Source organism: Lactuca serriola, chromosome 1 (assembly GCF_051521515.1).
Source record: "Lactuca serriola cultivar US96UC23 chromosome 1, Lser_US96UC23_V15, whole genome shotgun sequence".
In the NCBI taxonomy this organism is placed as follows: domain Eukaryota; kingdom Viridiplantae; phylum Streptophyta; class Magnoliopsida; order Asterales; family Asteraceae; genus Lactuca; species Lactuca serriola.
Genome location: NC_136408.1, coordinates 8,468,716 through 8,489,717, shown reverse-complemented (window position 1 = coordinate 8,489,717; position 21,002 = coordinate 8,468,716). Strand labels below are relative to the sequence as shown.

The 21,002-nt window shown below is 29.2% G+C and overlaps 1 protein-coding gene and 4 pseudogenes across 1 annotated transcript; all 5 read left to right on the top strand.

Moving 5' to 3' along the window:
* The first annotated feature begins 545 nt into the window (after nt 1–545).
* On the top strand, nt 546–1,003 carry LOC145067403 (histone H3.2-like; annotated as a pseudogene).
* A 6,725-nt stretch (nt 1,004–7,728) lies between these two features.
* On the top strand, nt 7,729–8,134 carry LOC145067396 (uncharacterized; annotated as a pseudogene).
* Nucleotides 8,135–10,392: 2,258 nt separating this feature from the next.
* On the top strand, nt 10,393–10,782 carry LOC145067390 (histone H3.2-like). The gene has a single exon (XM_079014543.1). The coding sequence runs from the start codon at nt 10,393–10,395 to the stop codon at nt 10,780–10,782; it is 390 nt and encodes a 129-aa protein (XP_078870669.1).
* A 2,265-nt stretch (nt 10,783–13,047) lies between these two features.
* Nucleotides 13,048–13,461, top strand: LOC145051271 (histone H3.2-like; annotated as a pseudogene).
* Nucleotides 13,462–15,742: 2,281 nt separating this feature from the next.
* Nucleotides 15,743–18,591, top strand: LOC145051258 (histone H3.2-like; annotated as a pseudogene).
* The last annotated feature ends 2,411 nt before the right edge of the window (nt 18,592–21,002 follow it).

Here is a 21,002-nt window from a genome sequence, read left to right as displayed (position 1 = left end):
CGTATAGACAAATTAAGGGAAATATAATGAACAAGAATTGTATGTATTGAACTTAAAGAAGCATACTGATTGACTTAGTAGTTGTTATACTTGTTTGTGGCATCACTAGATAATTACGAGTTAGCACAACTAATTAGTAAAAAGAAACCAAAATCAAAATAAAAATGTACTAAAAATAGGAGTGTGATAATTAAAAAAAAGTTTGGGTCTAACGACTAACAATCGTATATACTATATAGTATACGAAATTAAAAATTTATTTTTAAATTAAATACATCCCTACTAAGCTTTGTTTTTTGCGGGTGTCAAGCACATGGATCTCAATCCGCGTCCACTCCTAATATCAAATCTCAACCGTCTAATTTCTCTTCCAGTAATCTAACCGTCTAAATCTCACGCTACAAGTCCACCTCAAAATTTTCAAAATTTGCCAAAATTGTTCTCAAGAACCCTAATAAAAACCACTAACTCCTAACGAAATCACCATCTGCAATCAAATCTCTCTCTACTCTAAACACAATCAATATTTTCTTGTTAGCTAAAATATGGCCAGAACAAAACAAACTGCTTGCAGATCCAAGGAAGCAACTGCGACTAAGGCGGCTAGGAAATCTGCTCCGGCGACCGGAGGAGTGAAGAAGCCTCACAGATTCAGGTCGGGAACAGTCGCACCGAGGGAAATCCGTAAGTACCAGAAAAACACTGAACTTTTAATCAGGAAACTTCCGTTTCAAAGACTAGTAAGAGAGATTGCTTAGGATTTTAAGACTGATATGAGGTTTCAGAGTAGTGTTGTGGCTGCGCTTCAAGAGAGATTGCTTAGGATTTTAAGACGGATCTGAGGTTTCAGAGCAGTGTTGTGGCTGCGCTTCAGGAGGCGTCGGAGGCTTATTTGGTCGGATTGTTTGAGGATACCAATTTGTGTGCGATTCATGCAAAGAGAGTTACAATCATGCCCAAGGATATGTAACTGACTAGGAGGATAAGAGGCGAGCGAGCCTAGATTTATCTTTATATAAAGTCAGGGTTTATTCTAGTACTACCCTAAAATGGTGATTAAGGGTTCATGATTTCCAATGTAGTTATTCCAAAATTGTTATGTTTTAATGAAAATGAATTGATGATTTCGTAGATTTACTGTTAACTGTTTGATGTTGTTTATAGCGTTTGATTGAATTTGTAGCTACCTAAAATGACTAAACTAATCAGATTAAAAAAAAAAAAAAAAAGATAAGTTATATCAAACAAATCCTTTGGGTTGATAATAAAAGTTGAACAGTAACTCGATGGTGAGACTCGTGAAACATATCAAACGTGTCTACTATGTGGTTATGCCAACAAAGCCACCCTAGCTTTCCTAAGAGAACCATGTGTTAAATGTTTATCCCTTGTGCTAGAAAATACTGTTTTCGCATGGATTGGAAACAAGTAAATGGAAATTTTAAGTAACTTTAGTGTGGTACCAACATGGTTTTAAAAATCGAAAAAAGACATGAATCCGCCATAAAACGTACATGAAGTGCCGTTTCTAGGTGTGTATAGCATACGGTATAATCCGTTCGTAAATGAGATACATGCACCTTTTTTAGCCTAATTTTGACTAATTTTCTATTCCGATCGCACCTAGTCTTCTTATTTTCACATTGCATCTTTTCTTCTTCTTAGTATCGCATGATGAAATTAATATTCCAGACTAGATTCTGGATCTCAAATTTCTTGATTCCGACATACCACCATATTAGGAGCATCGAACAATGTATGCGCGCCCTTTTCTTTGCGCAGATGTGTGCGAGAGTCTTCTAACATCTTCTAGCCTAAAAAACATATATACTTTTTTTTTAGTTTTTTTTGAATTTATATTTATTCCAACTTTATTAGTGATAAACAATTTGAAAAAAAAAAGTTACAATACTTAAAAAAACAAAAGTTCGACGACACAAACGTGATACTTTTGACAAATTTATAAATAAAAGTTTATTACAATAATGGTCGTTGAAGTTGTTTATATAAATATGAATATATATATATATATATATATATATATATATATATATATATATATATATATATATATTCATATATTTTTTGTGCCAAATTTTATAAAACATCATACATACTTATAAAGCTAACATTTTTTCTTGAATCTCATGCTTTTGAAATCCCCATAAAAATTTGCCAACATCCCATGCATTTGAAACCTCTTAATTTAATGAATACCACTCAAAAGTCTCTTAATAATGATAAACAATTCAAATGTTTTATAAATTATATAATATATTTAATAAACAATTAATGGATACTCTACTATAAAAAAAGGTCAATCTTTTTTAGTAGACACATAAATACAAATCACATACAAAATTCACAAAGAAAACAAGTTTAAAGTTAAATGTGTTGGTTTGAGGGTTTTGAACAATTTTTCGAGCCATGTTATTATGTTGAAGTTTTTAATTAGTAAGTTTGTTATATACTAATTCTTTTTTGTATTTTCTTGATTTAAGTATTCTTTTAAAAATATCATTGTATGTTGTGGTTGAAATTTTAATGTAAATTATATTATATTCATGTTATTAATCATATGTTATGGAAGGTGATATATATACTATTTAATTAATTATTGTATACATGTTTGTATGTTCATGTTTATTCAAAACAATAATTAATTAAAAATCATGGATATGTCATATTATCCATATTATCCATATAAGCCTTTTTTAAAATGCAAATTGTCTATCTTATCACTTTATATTTTAGTATATATGTTTAACATTTTAATTATAATAATAAGCGTTTTTTAAAATTTTCTTTCACTTATTAATAATAACAAGTGATTTTAAAATTAATAAACAACAATTATAAATAACAAAATCAAATTACATGGATATGTCATATTATCCATGCAAGTCTCTTTTGAAATGCAAATTTTCTATCGTATCACTTTATTATTTAGTGTACGTTTCACATTTTAATAATAATATTAAGCGTTTCTTAAAAGTCTTCTTTAACTTATTATTAATAATAAATGGTTTAAAATTAATGAATAACATTTTTAAATGATAATAACATCAAGTTATAAACTACATTTAGCTATAAATAAATTGTATTTTAAGTGAACATCAATATTGAAATTAGAAAATGATCGCATAAGTAAAAATATAATTAATCAATAATAATAATAATTGTTAAAAAAGAACACCAAATATATAATTATATTTAATTCTATTAATAAGGAATATGAGTTGATGTCAATGAATATTATTGTTCAAAATAATAGAGATTATATATATATATATATATATATATATATATATATATATATATATATATATATTAGTGTAAAAATATTATCTCAAAGTTAATGTCAATAACATAACCATTTTAAACATATATTTTTCAATATTTTAACAATATATTTTAATCTTCGTTGCGCAACGCGCGAAAATTCGTCTAGTTATTTAATAAAGCATCGTCAATTTCTTAGACATATATTTATGGCACGTTTTTAATTGATTTAATTGCATAAATCGAAGTTTATTTCCATTTATTTATATATCAAATTCTTTGATTTCTAATTACAATGTTTAGATATAACTTTATCACCAAAATTGTTGGGTTTTTTTCAAATATATACGTTAATTTGTACCATTTTTATTTTCAATTTTTATACAATAATACTAAAAGTTGATTTAAATTTATTAATTATTTATAACAAAGTTATAAATATATTAAAAAATCACTTTGTAGTTTAAAAAAATCAGTTTATTTAGATTTTAGTTTATTTTAGTAGCCTGCGGATGTTAAAAAAAAACAAACAATCTTATTTTTTTAGACTGCAGACGTTTGGTCCACCTCTTCTGCTGCAGAGGTCTACAGATGTGGTCCGCAGACTGCAGACATTTTGCCTCAGAAAAAACAAACATCACCTTAGTTATATATTATCCTATAAGTTGAGAACGGGGACAACCACAACTGTGGACTAAAATGTGACATTCCTCTCTCTCTCTCTCTCTATATATATATATATATATATATATATATATATATATATATATATATATATATATAATTTTTTTTACTAATAATTACAATTAATATGTTCTTGTTAACAATTACTTAATTGATGTTTAGGATTTTATTTTCTATAATATATACAATTTTATATTTATTTTTTATTTTCGCCCCGCTTTGCCTCGAGGCTTACGCCTTGTGTGGCGAAGGGAAAACGCTTCGGGGCTCGATTTGTTCTTTTAAACCTTGGTATCCAAAAATGTTTTTACAAAAACCATATACAACTTTTTTTGTTTACGTTTTGTGAATTGATCAGCTGAATATGTAAAATGAAATAATCAAAGAATAAATCATGTTAATTTTACATGAAAATAAGATTTTATTGTCAAATTTCTGAACGGTCTTTTGTTATGGCTTATTATAAAGTTGCATTGACATGTGCTTTCAACTTATATGACACGAGACATTTGGATTATTGTTACTTTGTGCTCTGCAAGAAGAATGAAGACTTATAGGCACAATGATCTTTATGCGGAAAATTGTAAGGATGTGGGTATGATCATCACCAACCCACTAAAAAAGTGATGCCACGTATATGATACATCATCTTCACTACATGTTCACTAGCATTTGAATATGGTTCTCTCCACATTATTTATCTTTTTATTTATATATTTATTTACTTATTTTGACATTGTATTAAATAAAAAACATAATTATTATACATAAATAAATATTTTATAAATGCAAAAAGAACATTTACTTAATAAAAATAATAATTTTAAAATCCAACAAGCATTTTACTAATAACAAAATTAACATTAATAATTGGAAACAAAAATCTAACTTAGAAATTGAAAATACATAAAATTTAAAGCTTACATTACTAACTGTAACCCTCCAAAAATTTATAGTAACTTTTCATTTGCAAAATAGTAAACCATACAAAAGAGTTGTTCCAAAACCGATTAAAACGAGTATGTTATTTAAACATCAGAGTAAAGGTCATAATTTTCCAATGCGTAAAGATCATAATTTGCCAATGCGAAAAACTCTGGGGGGGATGTTGTGCAGTCACACCGGCCCTTCCCTTTCGAACTGGAAATACCTAAAATCATAAACATAAAATCGTAAGTACAAAACTTAGTGAGTCCCCAAAATACCACATACAATACACATATACATATAACATCATGTTTTTGTGTCTGGTTTGTATTAACCCCATATGTTGGGTCCGTATCAACCTATGCGACAACAAGTAGCTATGTCGGGTCTGTATCAACCCGAATCTGTTTCAACAATGGGAGTAGTTTAGATTTCGGTCTTCCTCGATGATAATACAAACCAAAAATCCATAGTTTTCGAAATAAATATTTTTTGATCTTCATAATAAATCAAACCTGTAAGGTTGGAACTTGACTCCAAATTTGGTCTTTGTTTGAGTCGATGATATACACACCACGACGGGAGTAAGGGTATGAGACGGATGATATGATGGCTGACGGTGTATATTATTGGAAGATGGATTTTATAGTTTAGTGTTCCTATATATTAAAGATGAGAAAATATAAAAATAGAGATATAGTTTAGGTGGGTTGGAGTTTGAAGTTGAGGAGTTTTGCTTTTGTTTTATAATTTATTAATAATAAATAAATGAAAAGTAAATTAGAAAGAAAATCGGCAAGGGTGACGATTATAATAATTAACTGGTAAATGCTAAATGAAAATGTAACAAAGTAGAAAATTAATGTGATAAACTATAATGTATTGCAAATATAAGAGTAAAAGGATTATCAGTCATACATATAATCAAATAACATAGTTCTAGTCAAATATAGTCTCAATTAACTTCAGACCCAATCATGTTTGTGAACCAATCAATATTTATCAAATACCCCTTAAGTTCACCGCCTTCTCAAGGACAATTCATGCATCATGCTCGACAAAAATCATCTTGTCGACAAAGGAAAATATAGCGGATAAAGTTGAAGGGAAAATAACTTGCGAGGGTAATTACATTTTCGCAATGTTCACGTTTAGGTAACTTTTTTATATATATTTGATCATTTAACTTGTTAAATATGTTCACATATTACCATTGTCATCTACTATACCATGTGACAAAGATAATATGTGAACATATTTAACAAGTCAAATGGTCAAATGTGTACAAAAAATAAAGTTATTAAATGTGAACAATTTTATTATTATTATTATTTTTAATTATGAATTTCTTAAAATATTTTATATTTTCTTACAATATTTTTATGATATTTTTCCTATAGGTTTTTTAATACAATGTTTTGAACTTTACTTATAATATTTTTAAACTTTTTTTTATACTTTCATATAATTTTATTACAAGTGATTTTAAACAATATATTTTATAAATGTTTTAAAATTTTCTTATAGGTTTTTAAATTTTTTTTGTTTTAGTTTTTTTATAACTTTCATACATTTATTTATAAACTATCATTTACAAAAATTTTAAAATGTTTCATAGATTTTGTATGACAATTTATATTTTTTATAACATTTAAAAATATTTCTGTTAAATATTAGTTTAAAACGTTGTATTAAAAAAATTAAAAGTTTATAAACTTCTAATTAAAAAGTATTAAAAATTCGGAGTAATTTTAAAATATTTATATTAAATAGATTTTTTTTGTTATTTTAAATGCTAAGTAATATTTTCTTTTTATTTTTTAAAAGATCCTCCATACTTATTGTTACATATTTAATTTATTTAATTTTATTGTTAGATATTATTTACTTTAAAAATATTGTATATGCTTAAAAACAAAAGGGAAAAATTATAAGAGACTATATAAAATATTTCACAAAATCAAAACATATTTATTAATTAAAAGGTAATGTTTAAAATTGATCAATATTTAATTAATATTTAGGAAATTATGGATATTTTAAAATAACGTTTGAAAAAAAATAATACAAACGAATATTAAAAATAAAATCATTATTAAAAATTGGGAAAATGAATTATCATAGTAATTAATTTTTCGTTTTGTTCACATTTATGCAACTTTTTTTATACACATTGGACCATTTAATTTGTTAATTTTTCACATATTACCATTGTCAAATGCTATAACCGATGATAATTGCAATATGTGAATACATATAACAAGTTAAATGGTCAAATGTGTAAAAAAATAAAAAAAATTACCTAAATGTAACCATAACGATAAAGATGATTACCCTGGTAAGTTATTTTCCTAAAGTTATATTATTGAACCAAAAGAAGCATATTGATTTGGCTTGGTAGATGTTATCTTTGGTTGTGCTAGATAATTATGAGTTAGCTCAACTATTAAGAGAAAATAAATCAAAATAAAAATAAAATGTTATTGGATTGTTATAATTAAAAAAGTTTAGTTCTAACAATCGTATACTATTAGAAATTAGAAATTTAATTTTAAATTAAAGATATCCCTCCTAATTTTTGTTTTTCGCGGGCGTGGAACACTTGGATCTCAATCCGCGTCCACTCCTAATATCAAATCTCAGCTGTCTAATTTCTCTTCCAATAATCTAACCGTGTAAATCTCGCGCTACAAGTCCACCTCAAAATTTTAAAAATTTGCCAAAATTGTTTTCAAGAACCCTAATTAAAACCACTCAACTCCTAACAAAATCACCATCTGCAATCAAATCTCTCTCTAGTCTAAACATTGTCAATATTTTCTTGTTAGTTAAAATATGGCTAGAACAAAGCAAACTGCTCACAAATCCACCAGAGGAAAAGCTCCAAGGAAACGATTGGCGACTAAGGCGGCTAGGAAATCTGCTCGGGTGACCGGAGGAGTGAAGAAGCCTTATAGGCCGGTAATATTTGCGTTGAGAGAAATCCATGAGTATTAGAAAAGCACTGAACTTTTGATCAGGAAACTTCCGTTTCAAAGACTAGTAAGAGAGATTGCTTAGGATTTAAGACGGATCTGAGGTTTCAGAGCAGTGTTGTGGCTGCGCTTCAAGAGGCGTCAGAAGCTTATTTGGTCGGATTGTTTGAGGATACCAATTTGTGTGCGATTCATGCAAAGAGAGTGACATTGATGCCGAATGATATGCAATTGGCTAGGAGAGGATCAGAGGCGAGCGAGCATAGATTTATCCTTACATAAAATTAGGGTTTATTTTGGTACTACCCTAAAATGGTGATTAAGGGTTCATGGTTTCCAATGTAGTTATTCCAAAATTGTTATGTTTTAATGAAAATGAATTGATGATTTTCGTAGATCTACTGTTTGATGTTGTGTATAGCGTTTGTTTGAATTTGTAGCTAGCTAAAATGATGAAACTAATTAGATTACAAAAAAAAAACTGTTGATGGATAAATTATAACACAAATCCTTTGTGCTGATAATGAAAAAATGAGTAGTATCAGTTCACGATGATGAAGCGTGTGAAAGTTGCCAAACATGGCTAATACAAGGATTTATCTTTAATCTTAATATCTTATATCGATATTTTTTATGCTCTGCGGGCATGTTTACATAAATATTTAATTAATGAAATTTACCCCTTAAGTTCACCGCCTTCTCAAGAACAATTCATGCATCATGCTTGACAAAAATCATCTTGTCGACAAAGGAAAATACAACGGATAAAGTTGTAGGGAAAATGACATGCGAGGGTAATGACAGTTTCACGTTGTTCACATTTAGGTAATTTTTTTCTGTACATATTTGACCATTTAACTTGTTAAATGTGTTCACATATTACCATTGTCATCTGCTATACCATGTGACAAAGATAATATGTGAACACATTTAACAAATTAAATGGTCAGATGTGTACAAAAAGTAAAGTTTTCTAAATGTGAACAATTTTATTATCATTATTATTTTTAATTATAAATTTCTTAGGATATTTTATATTTTCTTACAATACTTTTATGATATTTTTCTTATAGGTTTTTCTAATACAATGTTTTGAACTTTACTTATAATATTTTTTAATACTTTCATATAATTTTATTACAAGTGATTTTAAAACAAAATATTTTATAAATGTTTTATAATTTTTTTACAGGTTTTATTTATTTTTTTGTTTGTTTTTTATAACTTTCATACATTTATTTATTAACTTTCTTTTACAACATTTTTAAAATGTTTCATAGATTTTGTATGACAATTTATATTTTTTTTATAACATTTAAAAATATTTTTGTTAAATATTAGTTTAAAACGTTGTATTAAAAAAATTAAAAGTTTATAAACTTCTAATTAAAAAGTATTAAAAGGTTGGAATAATTTTAAAACATTTACATTATATAGTTTTTTTTTTTTTTTTTTTTTTTTTTTTTTTTTTTTTTTTTTTTAAATGCTAAGTAATATTTTCTTTTTATTTTTTAAAAGATCATCCATACTTATTGTTACATATTTAATTTATTTAATTTTATTGTTAGATATTATTTACTTTAAAAATATTGTATATGCTTAAAAACAAAAGGGAAAAATTATAAGAGACTATATAAAATATTTCACAAAATAAAAACATATTTATTAATTAAAAGGTAATGTTTAAAATTGATCAATATTTAATTAATATTTAGGAAATTATGAATATTTTAAAAATAACGTTTGAAAAAAAATAATACAAGCGAATATTAAAAATAAAACCGTTATTAAAAGTGGGGAAAATGAATTATCAAAGTAATTAATTTTTCGTTTTGTTCACATTTATGCAACGTTTTTTATACACATTTGACCATTTAATTTGTTAAATTTTCACATATTACCATTATCAAATGCTATAACCGATGATAATTGCAATATGTGAACACATATAACAAGTTAAATGGTTAAATGTGAACAAAAATAAAAAATTACCTAAATGTAAACAAAACGATAAAGATGGTTACCCTGGTAAGTTATTTTCCTAAAGTTATATTATTGAACCAAAAGAAGCATATTGATTTGGCTTGGTAGATGTTATCTTTGTTTGTGCTAGATAATTATGAGTTAGCACAACTATTAATAGAAAATAAATCAAAATCAAAATAAAATGTAATAGGATTGTTATAATTAAAAAAGTTTGGTTCTAACAATCATATACTATTAGAAATAGAAATTTAATTTTAAATTAAAGGTATCCCCCCTAATCTTTGTTTTTCGTGGGCGTGGAACACATGGATCTCAATCCGCGTCCACTCCTAATATCAAATCTCAACCGTCTAATTTCTCTTCCAGTAATCTAACCGACTAAATCTCGCACTACAAGTCCACCTCAAAAATTTCAAAATTTGCCAAAATTGTTTTCAAGAACCCTAATTAAAACCACTCAACTCCTAACGAAATCACCATCTGCAATCAAATCTTTCTCTAGTTTAAACACAGTCAATATTTTATTGTTAGCTAAAATATGGCCAGAACAAAGCAAACTACTCACAAATCCGCCGGAGGAAAAGCTCCAAGGAAGCAACTGGCGACTAAGGCGGCCAGGAAATCTGATCTAATGACCGGAGGAGTGAAGAAGCCTCACAGATCGAGAACAGTCGCGCAGAGGGAAATCCGTAAGTATCTGAAAAGCACTGAACTTTTGATCAGGAAACTTCCGTTTCAAAGACTAGTAAGAGAGATTGCTCAAGATTTTAAGACGGATCTGAGGTTTCAGAGCTGTGTTGTGGCTGCGCTTCAAGAGGCGTTGGAAGCTTATTTGGTCGGATTGTTTGAGGATACCAATTTATGTGCGATTCATGCAAAGAGAGTGACAATGATAAAGAAAGATATGCAGTTGGCTAGGAGAGGATAAGAGGCGAGCGAGCCTAGATTTATCCTTACAAAAAATTAGGGTTTATTTTGGTACTACCCTAAAATGGTGATTAAGGGTTCATGATTTCCAGTGTAGTTATTCCAAAATTGTTATGTTTTAATGAAAATGAATTGATGCTTTTCATAGATCTACTGTTTGATGTTGTTTATAGTGTTTGATTGAATTTGTAGTCATCTAAAATGATGAAACTGATCAGATTACAAAAAAAATAATAATAAAATAAACTGTTGGGGTATAAATTATAACACAAATCCTTTGTGCTGATGATGAAAAAATGAGTAGTATCAGTTTACGATGATGAAGCGTGTGAAAGTTGCCAAACGTGGCTAATACAAGGATTTATCTTTAATCTTAATATCTTATATCGGTATTTTTTTGGTGCTCAGTGGGCCTGTTTACATAAATATTTAATTAATGAAATTTAACCCTTAAGTTCACCGCCTTCTCAAGGACAATTCATGCATCATGCTTGTCAAAAATCATCTTGTCGACAAAGGAAAAAATAGCGGATAAAGTTTTTGGGAAAATGACTTGCGAGGGTAATTACATTTTCATCTTGTTCGCGTTTAGGTAACTTTTTTTTTCTATATATGACCATTGAACTTGTTAAATGTGTTCACATATTACCACTGTCATTTTCTATACCTGGTGACATAGATAATATGTGAACACATTTAACAAGTTAAATGTTCAAATGTGTACAAAAAAGAAAGTTGCCTAAATATGAACAATTTTATTATTATTATTATTATTTTTAATTATAAATTTCTTAAGATATTTTATATTTTCTTACAATATTTTTATGATATTTTTTCTATAGGTTTTTCTAATACAATGTTTTGAACTTTACTTATAATATTTTTTAAACTTTTTTTTATCCTTTCATATAATTTTATTACAAGTGATTATAAACAAAATATTTTATAAATGTTTTAAAATTTTCTTACTGGTTTTAAACTTTTTTTTGTTTTAGTTTTTTTTATAACTTTCATACATGTATTTATAAACTTTCTTTTACAACATTTTTAAAATGTTTCATAGATTTTGTATGACAATTTATATTTTTTTAACATTTAAAAATATTTATGTTAAATATTAGTTTAAAACGTTGTATTAAAAAAATTAAAAGTTTATAAACTTCTAATAAAAAAGTTGGAATAATTTTAAAACATTTACATTATATTGATATTTTTTTTGTTTTTTTAAATGCTATGCAATATTTTCTTTTTATTTGTTAAAAGATCCTCCATACTTATTGTTACATATTTAATTTATTTAATTTTATTGTTAGATATTATTTACTTTAAAAATATTGTATATGCTTAAAAACAAAAGAAAAAAATTATAAGAGACTATATAAAATATTTCACATAATAAAAACATATTTATTAACTAAAAGATAAAGTTTAAAATTGATCAATATTTAACTAATACTTAGGAAATTATGGATATTTTAAAAATAACATTTGAAAAATATAATACAAACGAATATTAAAATTAAAATCGTTATTAAAAGAGGGGAAAATGAATTATCAGAGTAATTAAATTTTCGTTTTGTTCACATTTATGCAACTTTTTTATACACATTTGACCATTTAATTTGTTAAATTATCACATATTACCATTGTCAAATGCTATAACCGATGATAATTGCAATATGTGGACACATATAACAAGTTAAAGGGTCAAATGTGTACAAAAATAAAAAAATTACCTAAATGTAAACAAAACGATAAAGATGATTACCCTCGTAAGTTATTTTCCTAAAGTTATATTATTGAACCGAAAGAAGCATATTGATTTGGCTTGGTAGATGTTATCTTTGTTTGTGCTAGATAATTATGAGTTAGCACAACTATTAAGAGAAAATAAATCAAAATCAAAATAAAATGTAATAAGATTGTTATAATTAAAAAAGTTTGGTTCTAACAATCATATACTATTAGAAATAGAAATTTAATTTTAAATTAAAGGTATCCCCCCTAATCTTTGTTTTTCGTGGGCGTGGAACACATGGATCTCAATCCGCGTCCACTCCTAATATCAAATCTCAACCGTCTAATTTCTCTTCCAGTAATCTAACCGTCTAAATCTCGCGCTACAAGTCCACCACAAAATTTTCAAAATTTGCCAAAATTGTTTTCTAGAACCTTAATTAAAATCACTCAACTCCTAACGAAATCACCATCTGCAAAAATCTCTCTCTAGTCTAAACACAGTCAATATTTTCTTGTTAGTTAAAATATGGCTAGAACAAAGCAAACTGCTTGCAAATCCACCGGAGGAAAAGCTCCAAGGAAGCAACTGGCGACTAAGGCGGCTAGGAAATCTGCTCTGGTGACCGGAGGAGTGAAGAAACCTCACAGATTCAGGCTGGAAATAGTCGCGCCGAGGGAAATCTGTTTGTAACTTTTGATCAGGAATCTTCAGTTTCAAAGACTAGTAAGATAGATTACTCAGGATTTTAAGAAGGATCTGAGGTTTCACAGCAGTGTTGTGGTTGCGCTTCAAGAGGCGTCGGAAGCTTATTTCGTTGGATTGTTTGAGGATACCAATTTGTGTACGATTCATGCAAAGAGAGTGACAATGATGCCGAAAGATATGCAGTTGGCTATGAGAGGATCAGAGGCGAGCAAGCCTAGATTTATCCTTACATAAAATTAAGGTTTATTTTGGTACTACCCTAAAATGGTGATTAAGGGTTCATGATTTCCAATGTAATTATTCCAAAATTGTTATGTTTTAATGAAAATGAATTGATGATTTTCGTAGATCTACTGTTTGATGTTGTGTATAGCGTTTCATTGAATTTGAAGCCAACTAAAATGATGAAAGTAATCAGATTACAAAAAAAAAAAATGTTGGGGGATAAATTATAACACAAATCCTTTGTGCTGATAATGTAAAAATGAGTAGTATCAGTTCACGATGATTAAGCGTGTGAAAGTTGCCAAACGTGGCTAATATAAGGATGTATCTTTAATCTTAACTAGTAAAAAACTCGCGGCTACGCCACTTTTTGGGTAATATGGGAAAAATTGGCAAATTTTAAAAGATATTTGTTGAAATTGTAAATCACCACTAATAGGGGAGTAAGTTGACACCCCTTAAAATTTATACAACCAAAAAATGGACACTGGTGGAGAAAATCCAAAAATGTTGTGACAATAATGTTAAAGTTGTTAAAGTTGGGAAAATATGGTGGCAAAATTCTAAATGAGGTTTTTTGTGTTTTTTATGTCAAAATGTAAAAGTTTTGACTACAATGACGTAAAGTGTCAGATTCATTAAAGATTTATGGCAAAACACCAAAATGTAAAACTTTTCACTGCAAGGACTAAAAATGTCAAAGTCACTAAAGATTTGTGGAAAAAACCTAGAAACACAAAAACTTAATCAAAACGTTAAAATGTAAAAGTTTTGACTTTAGGGACTAAAAGTGTCAAATTCACTAAATTCTTGTGGCAAAAACCTAAAGGTAAGAAAAATACTATTGCTAAGCTCACTTGGATTTAATATATATATATATATATATATATATATATATATATATATATATATATATATATATATATAATATCTTATATCGATATTTTTTTAGTGCCCTGCGGCCTGTTTACATAAATATTTAATTAACGAAATTTACCCCTTAAGTTCACCGCCTTCTCAAGGATAATTCATGCATCATGCTTGACAAAAATCATCTTGTCGACAAAGGAAAATATAGCGGATAAAGTTGTAGGGAAAATGACCTGCGAGGGTAATTACAGTTTCGCATTGTTCACTTTTAGGTAATTTTTTTCTGTACATGTTTGATTATTTAACTTGTTAAATGTGTTCACATATTACCATTTTCATCTGCTATACCAGGTGACAAAGATAATATGTGAACACATTTAACAAGTTAAATGGTCAGATGTGTATAAAAAAAGTTGTCTAAATGTGAACAATTTTATCATTATTATTATTTTTAGTTATAAATTTCTTAAAATATTTTATATTTTCTTACAATATTTTTATGATATTTTTTCCTATAGGTTTTTCTAATACAATGTTTTGAACTTTACTTATAATATTTTTAATACTTTCAAATAATTTTATTACAAGTGATGTTAAAACAAAATATTTTATAAATGTTTTAAATTTTTTTTATAGGTTCTAAACTTTGTTTTTTAGTTTTTTTTATAACTTTTATACATTTATTTATAAACTTTCTTGTACAACATTTTTAAAATGTTTCATAATTTTTTTATGACAATTTATATATTTTATAACATTTAAAAATATTTATGTTAAATATTAGTTTAAAACGTTGTATTAAAAAAATTAAAAGTTTGTAAACTTCTAATAAAAAAGTTGGAATAATTTTAAAACATTTACATTATATAGTTTTTTTTTTGTTTTTTTAAATGCTAAGTAATATTCTCTTTTTATTTTTTAAAAGATCCTCCATACTTATTGTTACATATTTAATTTATTTAATTTTATTGTTAGATATTATTTACTTTAAAAATATTGTATATGCTTAAAAAGAAAAGAAAAAAATTATAAGAGACTATATAAAATATTTCACAAAATAAAAACATATTTATTAATGAACAGGTAATATTTAAAATTGATCAATATTTATTAATATTTAGGGAATTATGGATATTTTAAAAGTAACGTTTGAAAAAAATAATACAAATGAATATTAAAAATAAAATTGTAATTAAAAGTGGGGAAAATGAATTATCAGAGTAATTAATTTTTCGTTTTGCTCACATTTATGCAATTTTTTTATATACATTTGACTATTTAATTTGTTAATTTTTCACATATTACCATTTTCAAATGCTATAACTGATGATAATTGGAATATGTGAACAAATATAGCAAGTTAATTGGTCAAATGTGTACAAAAATAAAAAATTACCTAAATGTAAACAAAACGATAAAGATGATTACCCTGGTAAGTTATTTTCCGAAAGTTATATTATTGAACCAAAAGAAGCATATTGATTTTGCTTGGTAGATGTTATCTTTGTTTGTTCTAGATAATTATGAGTTAGCTCAACTATTAAGAGAAAATAAATTAAAATCAAAATAAAATGTAATAGGATTGTTATAATTAAAAAAGTTTGGTTCTAACAATCGTATACTATTAGGAATTAGAAATTTATTTTTAAATTAAAGATATCCTTGCTAATCTTTTTTTTTTCGCGGGCGTGGAACACATGGATCTCAATCCGCGTCCACTCCCAATATCAAATCTCAGCCGTCTAATTTCTCTTCCAGTAATGTAACCGTCTAAATATCGCGCTACAAGTCCACCTCAAAATTTTCAAAATTTGCCAAAATTGTTTTTAAGAGCCCTAATAAAAACCACTCAACTCCTAACGAAATCACCATCTACAATCAAATCTCTCTCTAGTCTAAACACAATCAATATTTTCTTTTTAGCTAAAATATGGCAGAACAAAGCAAACTACTTGCAAGTCCATCAGAGAAAAAGCTCCAAGGAAGCAACCGGCGACTAAGGCGGTCATGAAATCTGCTCCGGCGACCAGAGGAGTGAAGAAGCCTCACAGGCCGAGAACAAGCGCGCCGAGGGAAATCCGTAAGTATCAGAAAAGCACTGAACTTTTGATCAGGAAACTTCCGTTTCAAAGACTAGTAAGAGATTGCTCAGGATTTTAAGACGGATATGAGGTTTCAGAGCAGTGTTGTGGCTGCGCTTCAAGAGGCGTCGGAGGCTTATTTGGTCGGATTGTTTGAGGATAACAATTTGTGTTCAATTCATGCAAAGAGAATGACAATCATGCTGAATGATATGCAGTTGGGTAGGAGGAATCAGAGGCGAGCGAGCCAAGATTTATCGTTACATAAAATTAGGGTTTATTTTGGTACTACCCTAAAATGGTGATTAAGGGTTCATGATTTCCAATGTAGTTATTCCAAAATTGTTATGTTTTAATGAAAATGAATTGATGATTTTCGTAGATCTACTGTTTGATGTTGTTTATAGCGTTTGATTGAATTTGTAGCCAACTAAAATGATGAAACTAATCAGATTACAAAAAAAAAAAAAAACTGTTTGGGGATAAATTATAACACAAATCATTTGTGCTGATAATGTAAAAATGAGTAGTATCAGTTCACGATGATGAAGCGTGTGAAAGTTGCCAAACGTGGCTAATACAAGGATTTATCTTTAATCTTAATATCTTATATCGATATTTTTTAATTTTGTGCTCTGTGAGCCTGTTTACATAAATATTTAATTAATGAAATTTGTTGTATATGCATGTTTTTAGACTGCTTTAGCGTGATGTTTTCTAGTTTATTAAGGCGTGTTATCAATTTTGAAAAGTCTTTTTTTGGTTGTATCTTCAATCGTGTATGAATAAAAAGCCGATGTCCTTAATTTACTGGTTTTTTAATGAATATGACAGCGATATATTTGTGAGTCAATGTGCTAAATTATATGAGCATATGGTATTCAACTCAAGTTTTGGTTCTAGAGCATTATTAAGTTATGGATTATTGTAGGTGGGGTGTTTAATGTGATGGCTATGTGGTTATGCCATCACTATTAAGATTTATGCTTAAAATTAAGAATCAAATTTGGGATTTAAGTACTTCATTTATATACGTTTTATGGTTCACATTGTAAGATATTGGGAATTCATTGTGACCGTTGAGGTAATCTATGCTACTGAAAGCTTGGGATTTTGCAAATTGTATAGAGCATCACTTTAAATGAACCAAGGCTACCCTTAAAAATATCTGACTTAAAGTAAGGAAGAACGATTTTGAAAGAATGCTACTCTAACATAACAAAGTTTAGTGATTTTACCCATTTAGTCACTCAATTTTTTCGCAATTAGTCCTTAAAGTAAGCAATTACTGTCTAATTAGACCATTATGGACCGGATAAACAGAACATACGGTTGAATTTCCTGATGTGACATTACAATAAATTAGATATAAACCTTATTAAATTCACATATGTAAATGAAGTCAAACACATCACATTAAATCACACAAAACTACACTCGTCTCTGTTCTTTCTCATCTCAATGACCAAGAATGAAAAAACCTTGGGTTTAAACTCGTTTTCCCCTATTGAAGTCAGGGAGCAGCCAACCATCCAATAATGTCAACCTCGATGCCAAACCCTGATCGATTGTATCCTCTAGCGAAGCTTAACTTTAAAGGTGTTTTTTCTTCGAAATTGTTTCTCGTATAATCATGTTATCAAATTCACGTTCAATGATCACGATTTTTTGGAATGACATACTATGAGTGTATCACCTTTCTCGAATGGTTCATGTAAGAAAGTATAAATAAGTTATACTATTTTGAGCCAGGTAAGCCTTATTGTTTGGGATAACTGCTATTACTAATAATGGAGATTACTTTGGTTTCATTTTTGATGCTTATGGAATCGATGATATAGTTTCCCTCTATTTGGACCATGTTGGTGAAGGAATAAAGGATTGGTTTGGTTCTGAGATAGAAGAAGGAGATGGTGATGATTCATGCATTGATGGTGGGGAAAATGAAGAGGAAATTTATAACCTTAGAGATGTGGAGGTGGACTTTAATGAAGATATAATCACTATGAACAAAACAAAGGGTGACAAGTTTTTGAGTAAATTATGCGGTGAAGAGGAGGAGGAAAATGATAACAACAAAGATGATGATGATGATGATGATGGGGTTGAAATAGTTGCCATGAATCAAGAACATTCGATTTTAATGAGCCAATACCATGGAAAAAATAGGTTTCAATACTTGGTATAAGATTTCAAGATCCAACTCAATTAAAATATATGTTATGCAACTATGATGTTGCCAATGGGTACCAACTTTTCTTTGAGAAAAATGATAGAAAAGATTGTTGGTTAAGTGTTGTTGTAACACCGTAAATTTTCATTTTTAAAACACATAGTTCTCATTAACACATTTCTCAAAGACCCCAAAGTGTCAATTATCAAAAACACAAATCCATCATTGTTTGAATGAAAATCCAGGATCCTCAAAACATAACTCCATCTCGTGTGTACAATCAAGCCGACGCCTTCCCGCGATCCTGAGAAGTACCTGAAACACATATCACATAACACAGTAAGCACAAAGCTTAGTGAGTTCCCCAAAATACCACACACATCTCATTTGCCTCTCATGACTATATCTCAATAAAGACCCTTCGGTCGATGTGTCTCAGTAGAGACCCTCCGGTCCCACAACTCGGGTTGGACCCTCTGTTCCTAACTCAATAAAGCTCAGAATAATACACATCATAAATCACAAAGACATAATGCACGATATCACAATACTCAAAAATAACATACAAGACCCTCCGGTTACACAAAGTTACCACTCATCGTAAGTATAGTGAGAAGACTCACCTCGTAAGCAAGCAAGTAAACCTAGTACCCCTCGAACGGTCTAATCTCTGCCTACATGTCATAATTATCTCTAATTACCACTTATAACCTCAACTCTAGATAAATTCGGTTAACCTCTCTCTTTAACTCTTGGAATTGGTAAAAGACCATTTTACCCCTCCATGGTCTTCATAATCCAAGTCTTGACCAAACCCTAAAACTCAACAAAAGTCAACGCTCGAGTCAACAGTCCCTGTTGACCCAACTCGGCGAGTGCACCTATGTGAATCGTCGAGTCCCTCTTGTCCTCAGAAGAATCGGGAAAACTCCAACTCAACTCGTCGAGTTGTCTCACCAACTCGCCGAGTTGTAGCGTGTCCAACCTATCGGGGAAAAACGCTAACTAACCCTTCGAGTTGGCTCATGCACTCGTCGAGTCCCTCTTGACCAATTCGCATTCAGTTGATTCTAAGCAAAAATATTGTCCCAAACTCTAGATCTAACTTCCCAAGGCTGAAATACCACGTAAAGTTGCACGCTTTACGTTCATGCATGGCACCTAGGGCTCTAAATGACAAAACAAGATCTATTATAGGGTTTAATGAATAAAGGCTTGCCTCTAGCACTCCTAAGGTGTACATGCAACCCTAGAAACCTTGGATCTTGATGTGGCCCAAATTGGGAACTCTTTCGGTCCACATCTCACGAGGTGTTTTGGCAACCTTCTTTGTGGGGACTAGATTAAGGATATGGGCGGCAGTCTCTAAGGCATACCCTCAAAATGAGATTGGTAGCGAAGCTCAACTCATCATGGAACGAACCATATCCAACAAGGTTCGATTGCGCCTCTTAGCCACACCATTAAGTTGTGGTGTCCTAGGAGGTGTTTATTGTGAGATAATCCCACATTCCTTAAGATAGTCAAGGAATTTTGTACTAAGATACTCACCACCTCGATCGGATCGAAGCATCTTAATGTTCCTGCCCAACTGATTCTCCACTTCCTGTTTGAACTCTTTGAATCTTTCAAAGGTCCTGACTTATGCTTGATTAAGTAGACATATCCATATCTACTAAAATCATCAGTAAAAGTCACATAGAAGCGGTTATCATCTCTTGTGGCGGTTCTGAAGGGTCCACACACATCAGTATGTATGAGATCCAACAAACCCTCACCCCTAGCACAAGTATCAGTGAATGGTGACTTTGTCATTTTCCCAAGAAAACAAGATTCACAACTATCATCTGACTTTAGGTCAAACGAATCCAAGACTCCATCCTTTTGGAGTTGGCCTATGCGTTTCTTGCTTACATGTCCAAGACGACAATGCCATAATGATGCTTTATCCAAACTAGTGGAAGAATCGACACACAATACATTATTTCCTAGGTTATCAACAACCGACACAGTTTCATATACACCATCACAAGGTAATGCTTTAAAATAAAGAACATTATTAAAGAAAGCATTAATACCACCATTTTCATTATCAAACGAAAAGGTAAACCTTGTTTGTACAAACCATGAAAGGAAATAATATTTCTCGCCATTTCAGACGAGTAACAACACTTATTCAAATCTAACACTAATCCACTACTTAGCAACAAAGAATAAACTCCAATCTTGGTGACAGGTGAAGCTTTTCTATTCCCCATGATCAAGTTTATCTTCCCATGCTCCACATTCTCACTTCTTCTTAGTCCCTGCAAATCAGTACATATGTGAATACCACAACATGTATCAAGGACCCAAGAATTAGAATGAGGTGAATTATTAGACAATATAGTGTATATACCTGCATGGTTGGGTTTCACTTTCCCATC

Coding starts and splice junctions, on each gene's coding strand:
- LOC145067390 (XM_079014543.1), top strand. CDS start 10,393: ATGGCCAGAACAAAGCAAACTACTCACAAATCCGCCGGAGGAAAAGCT.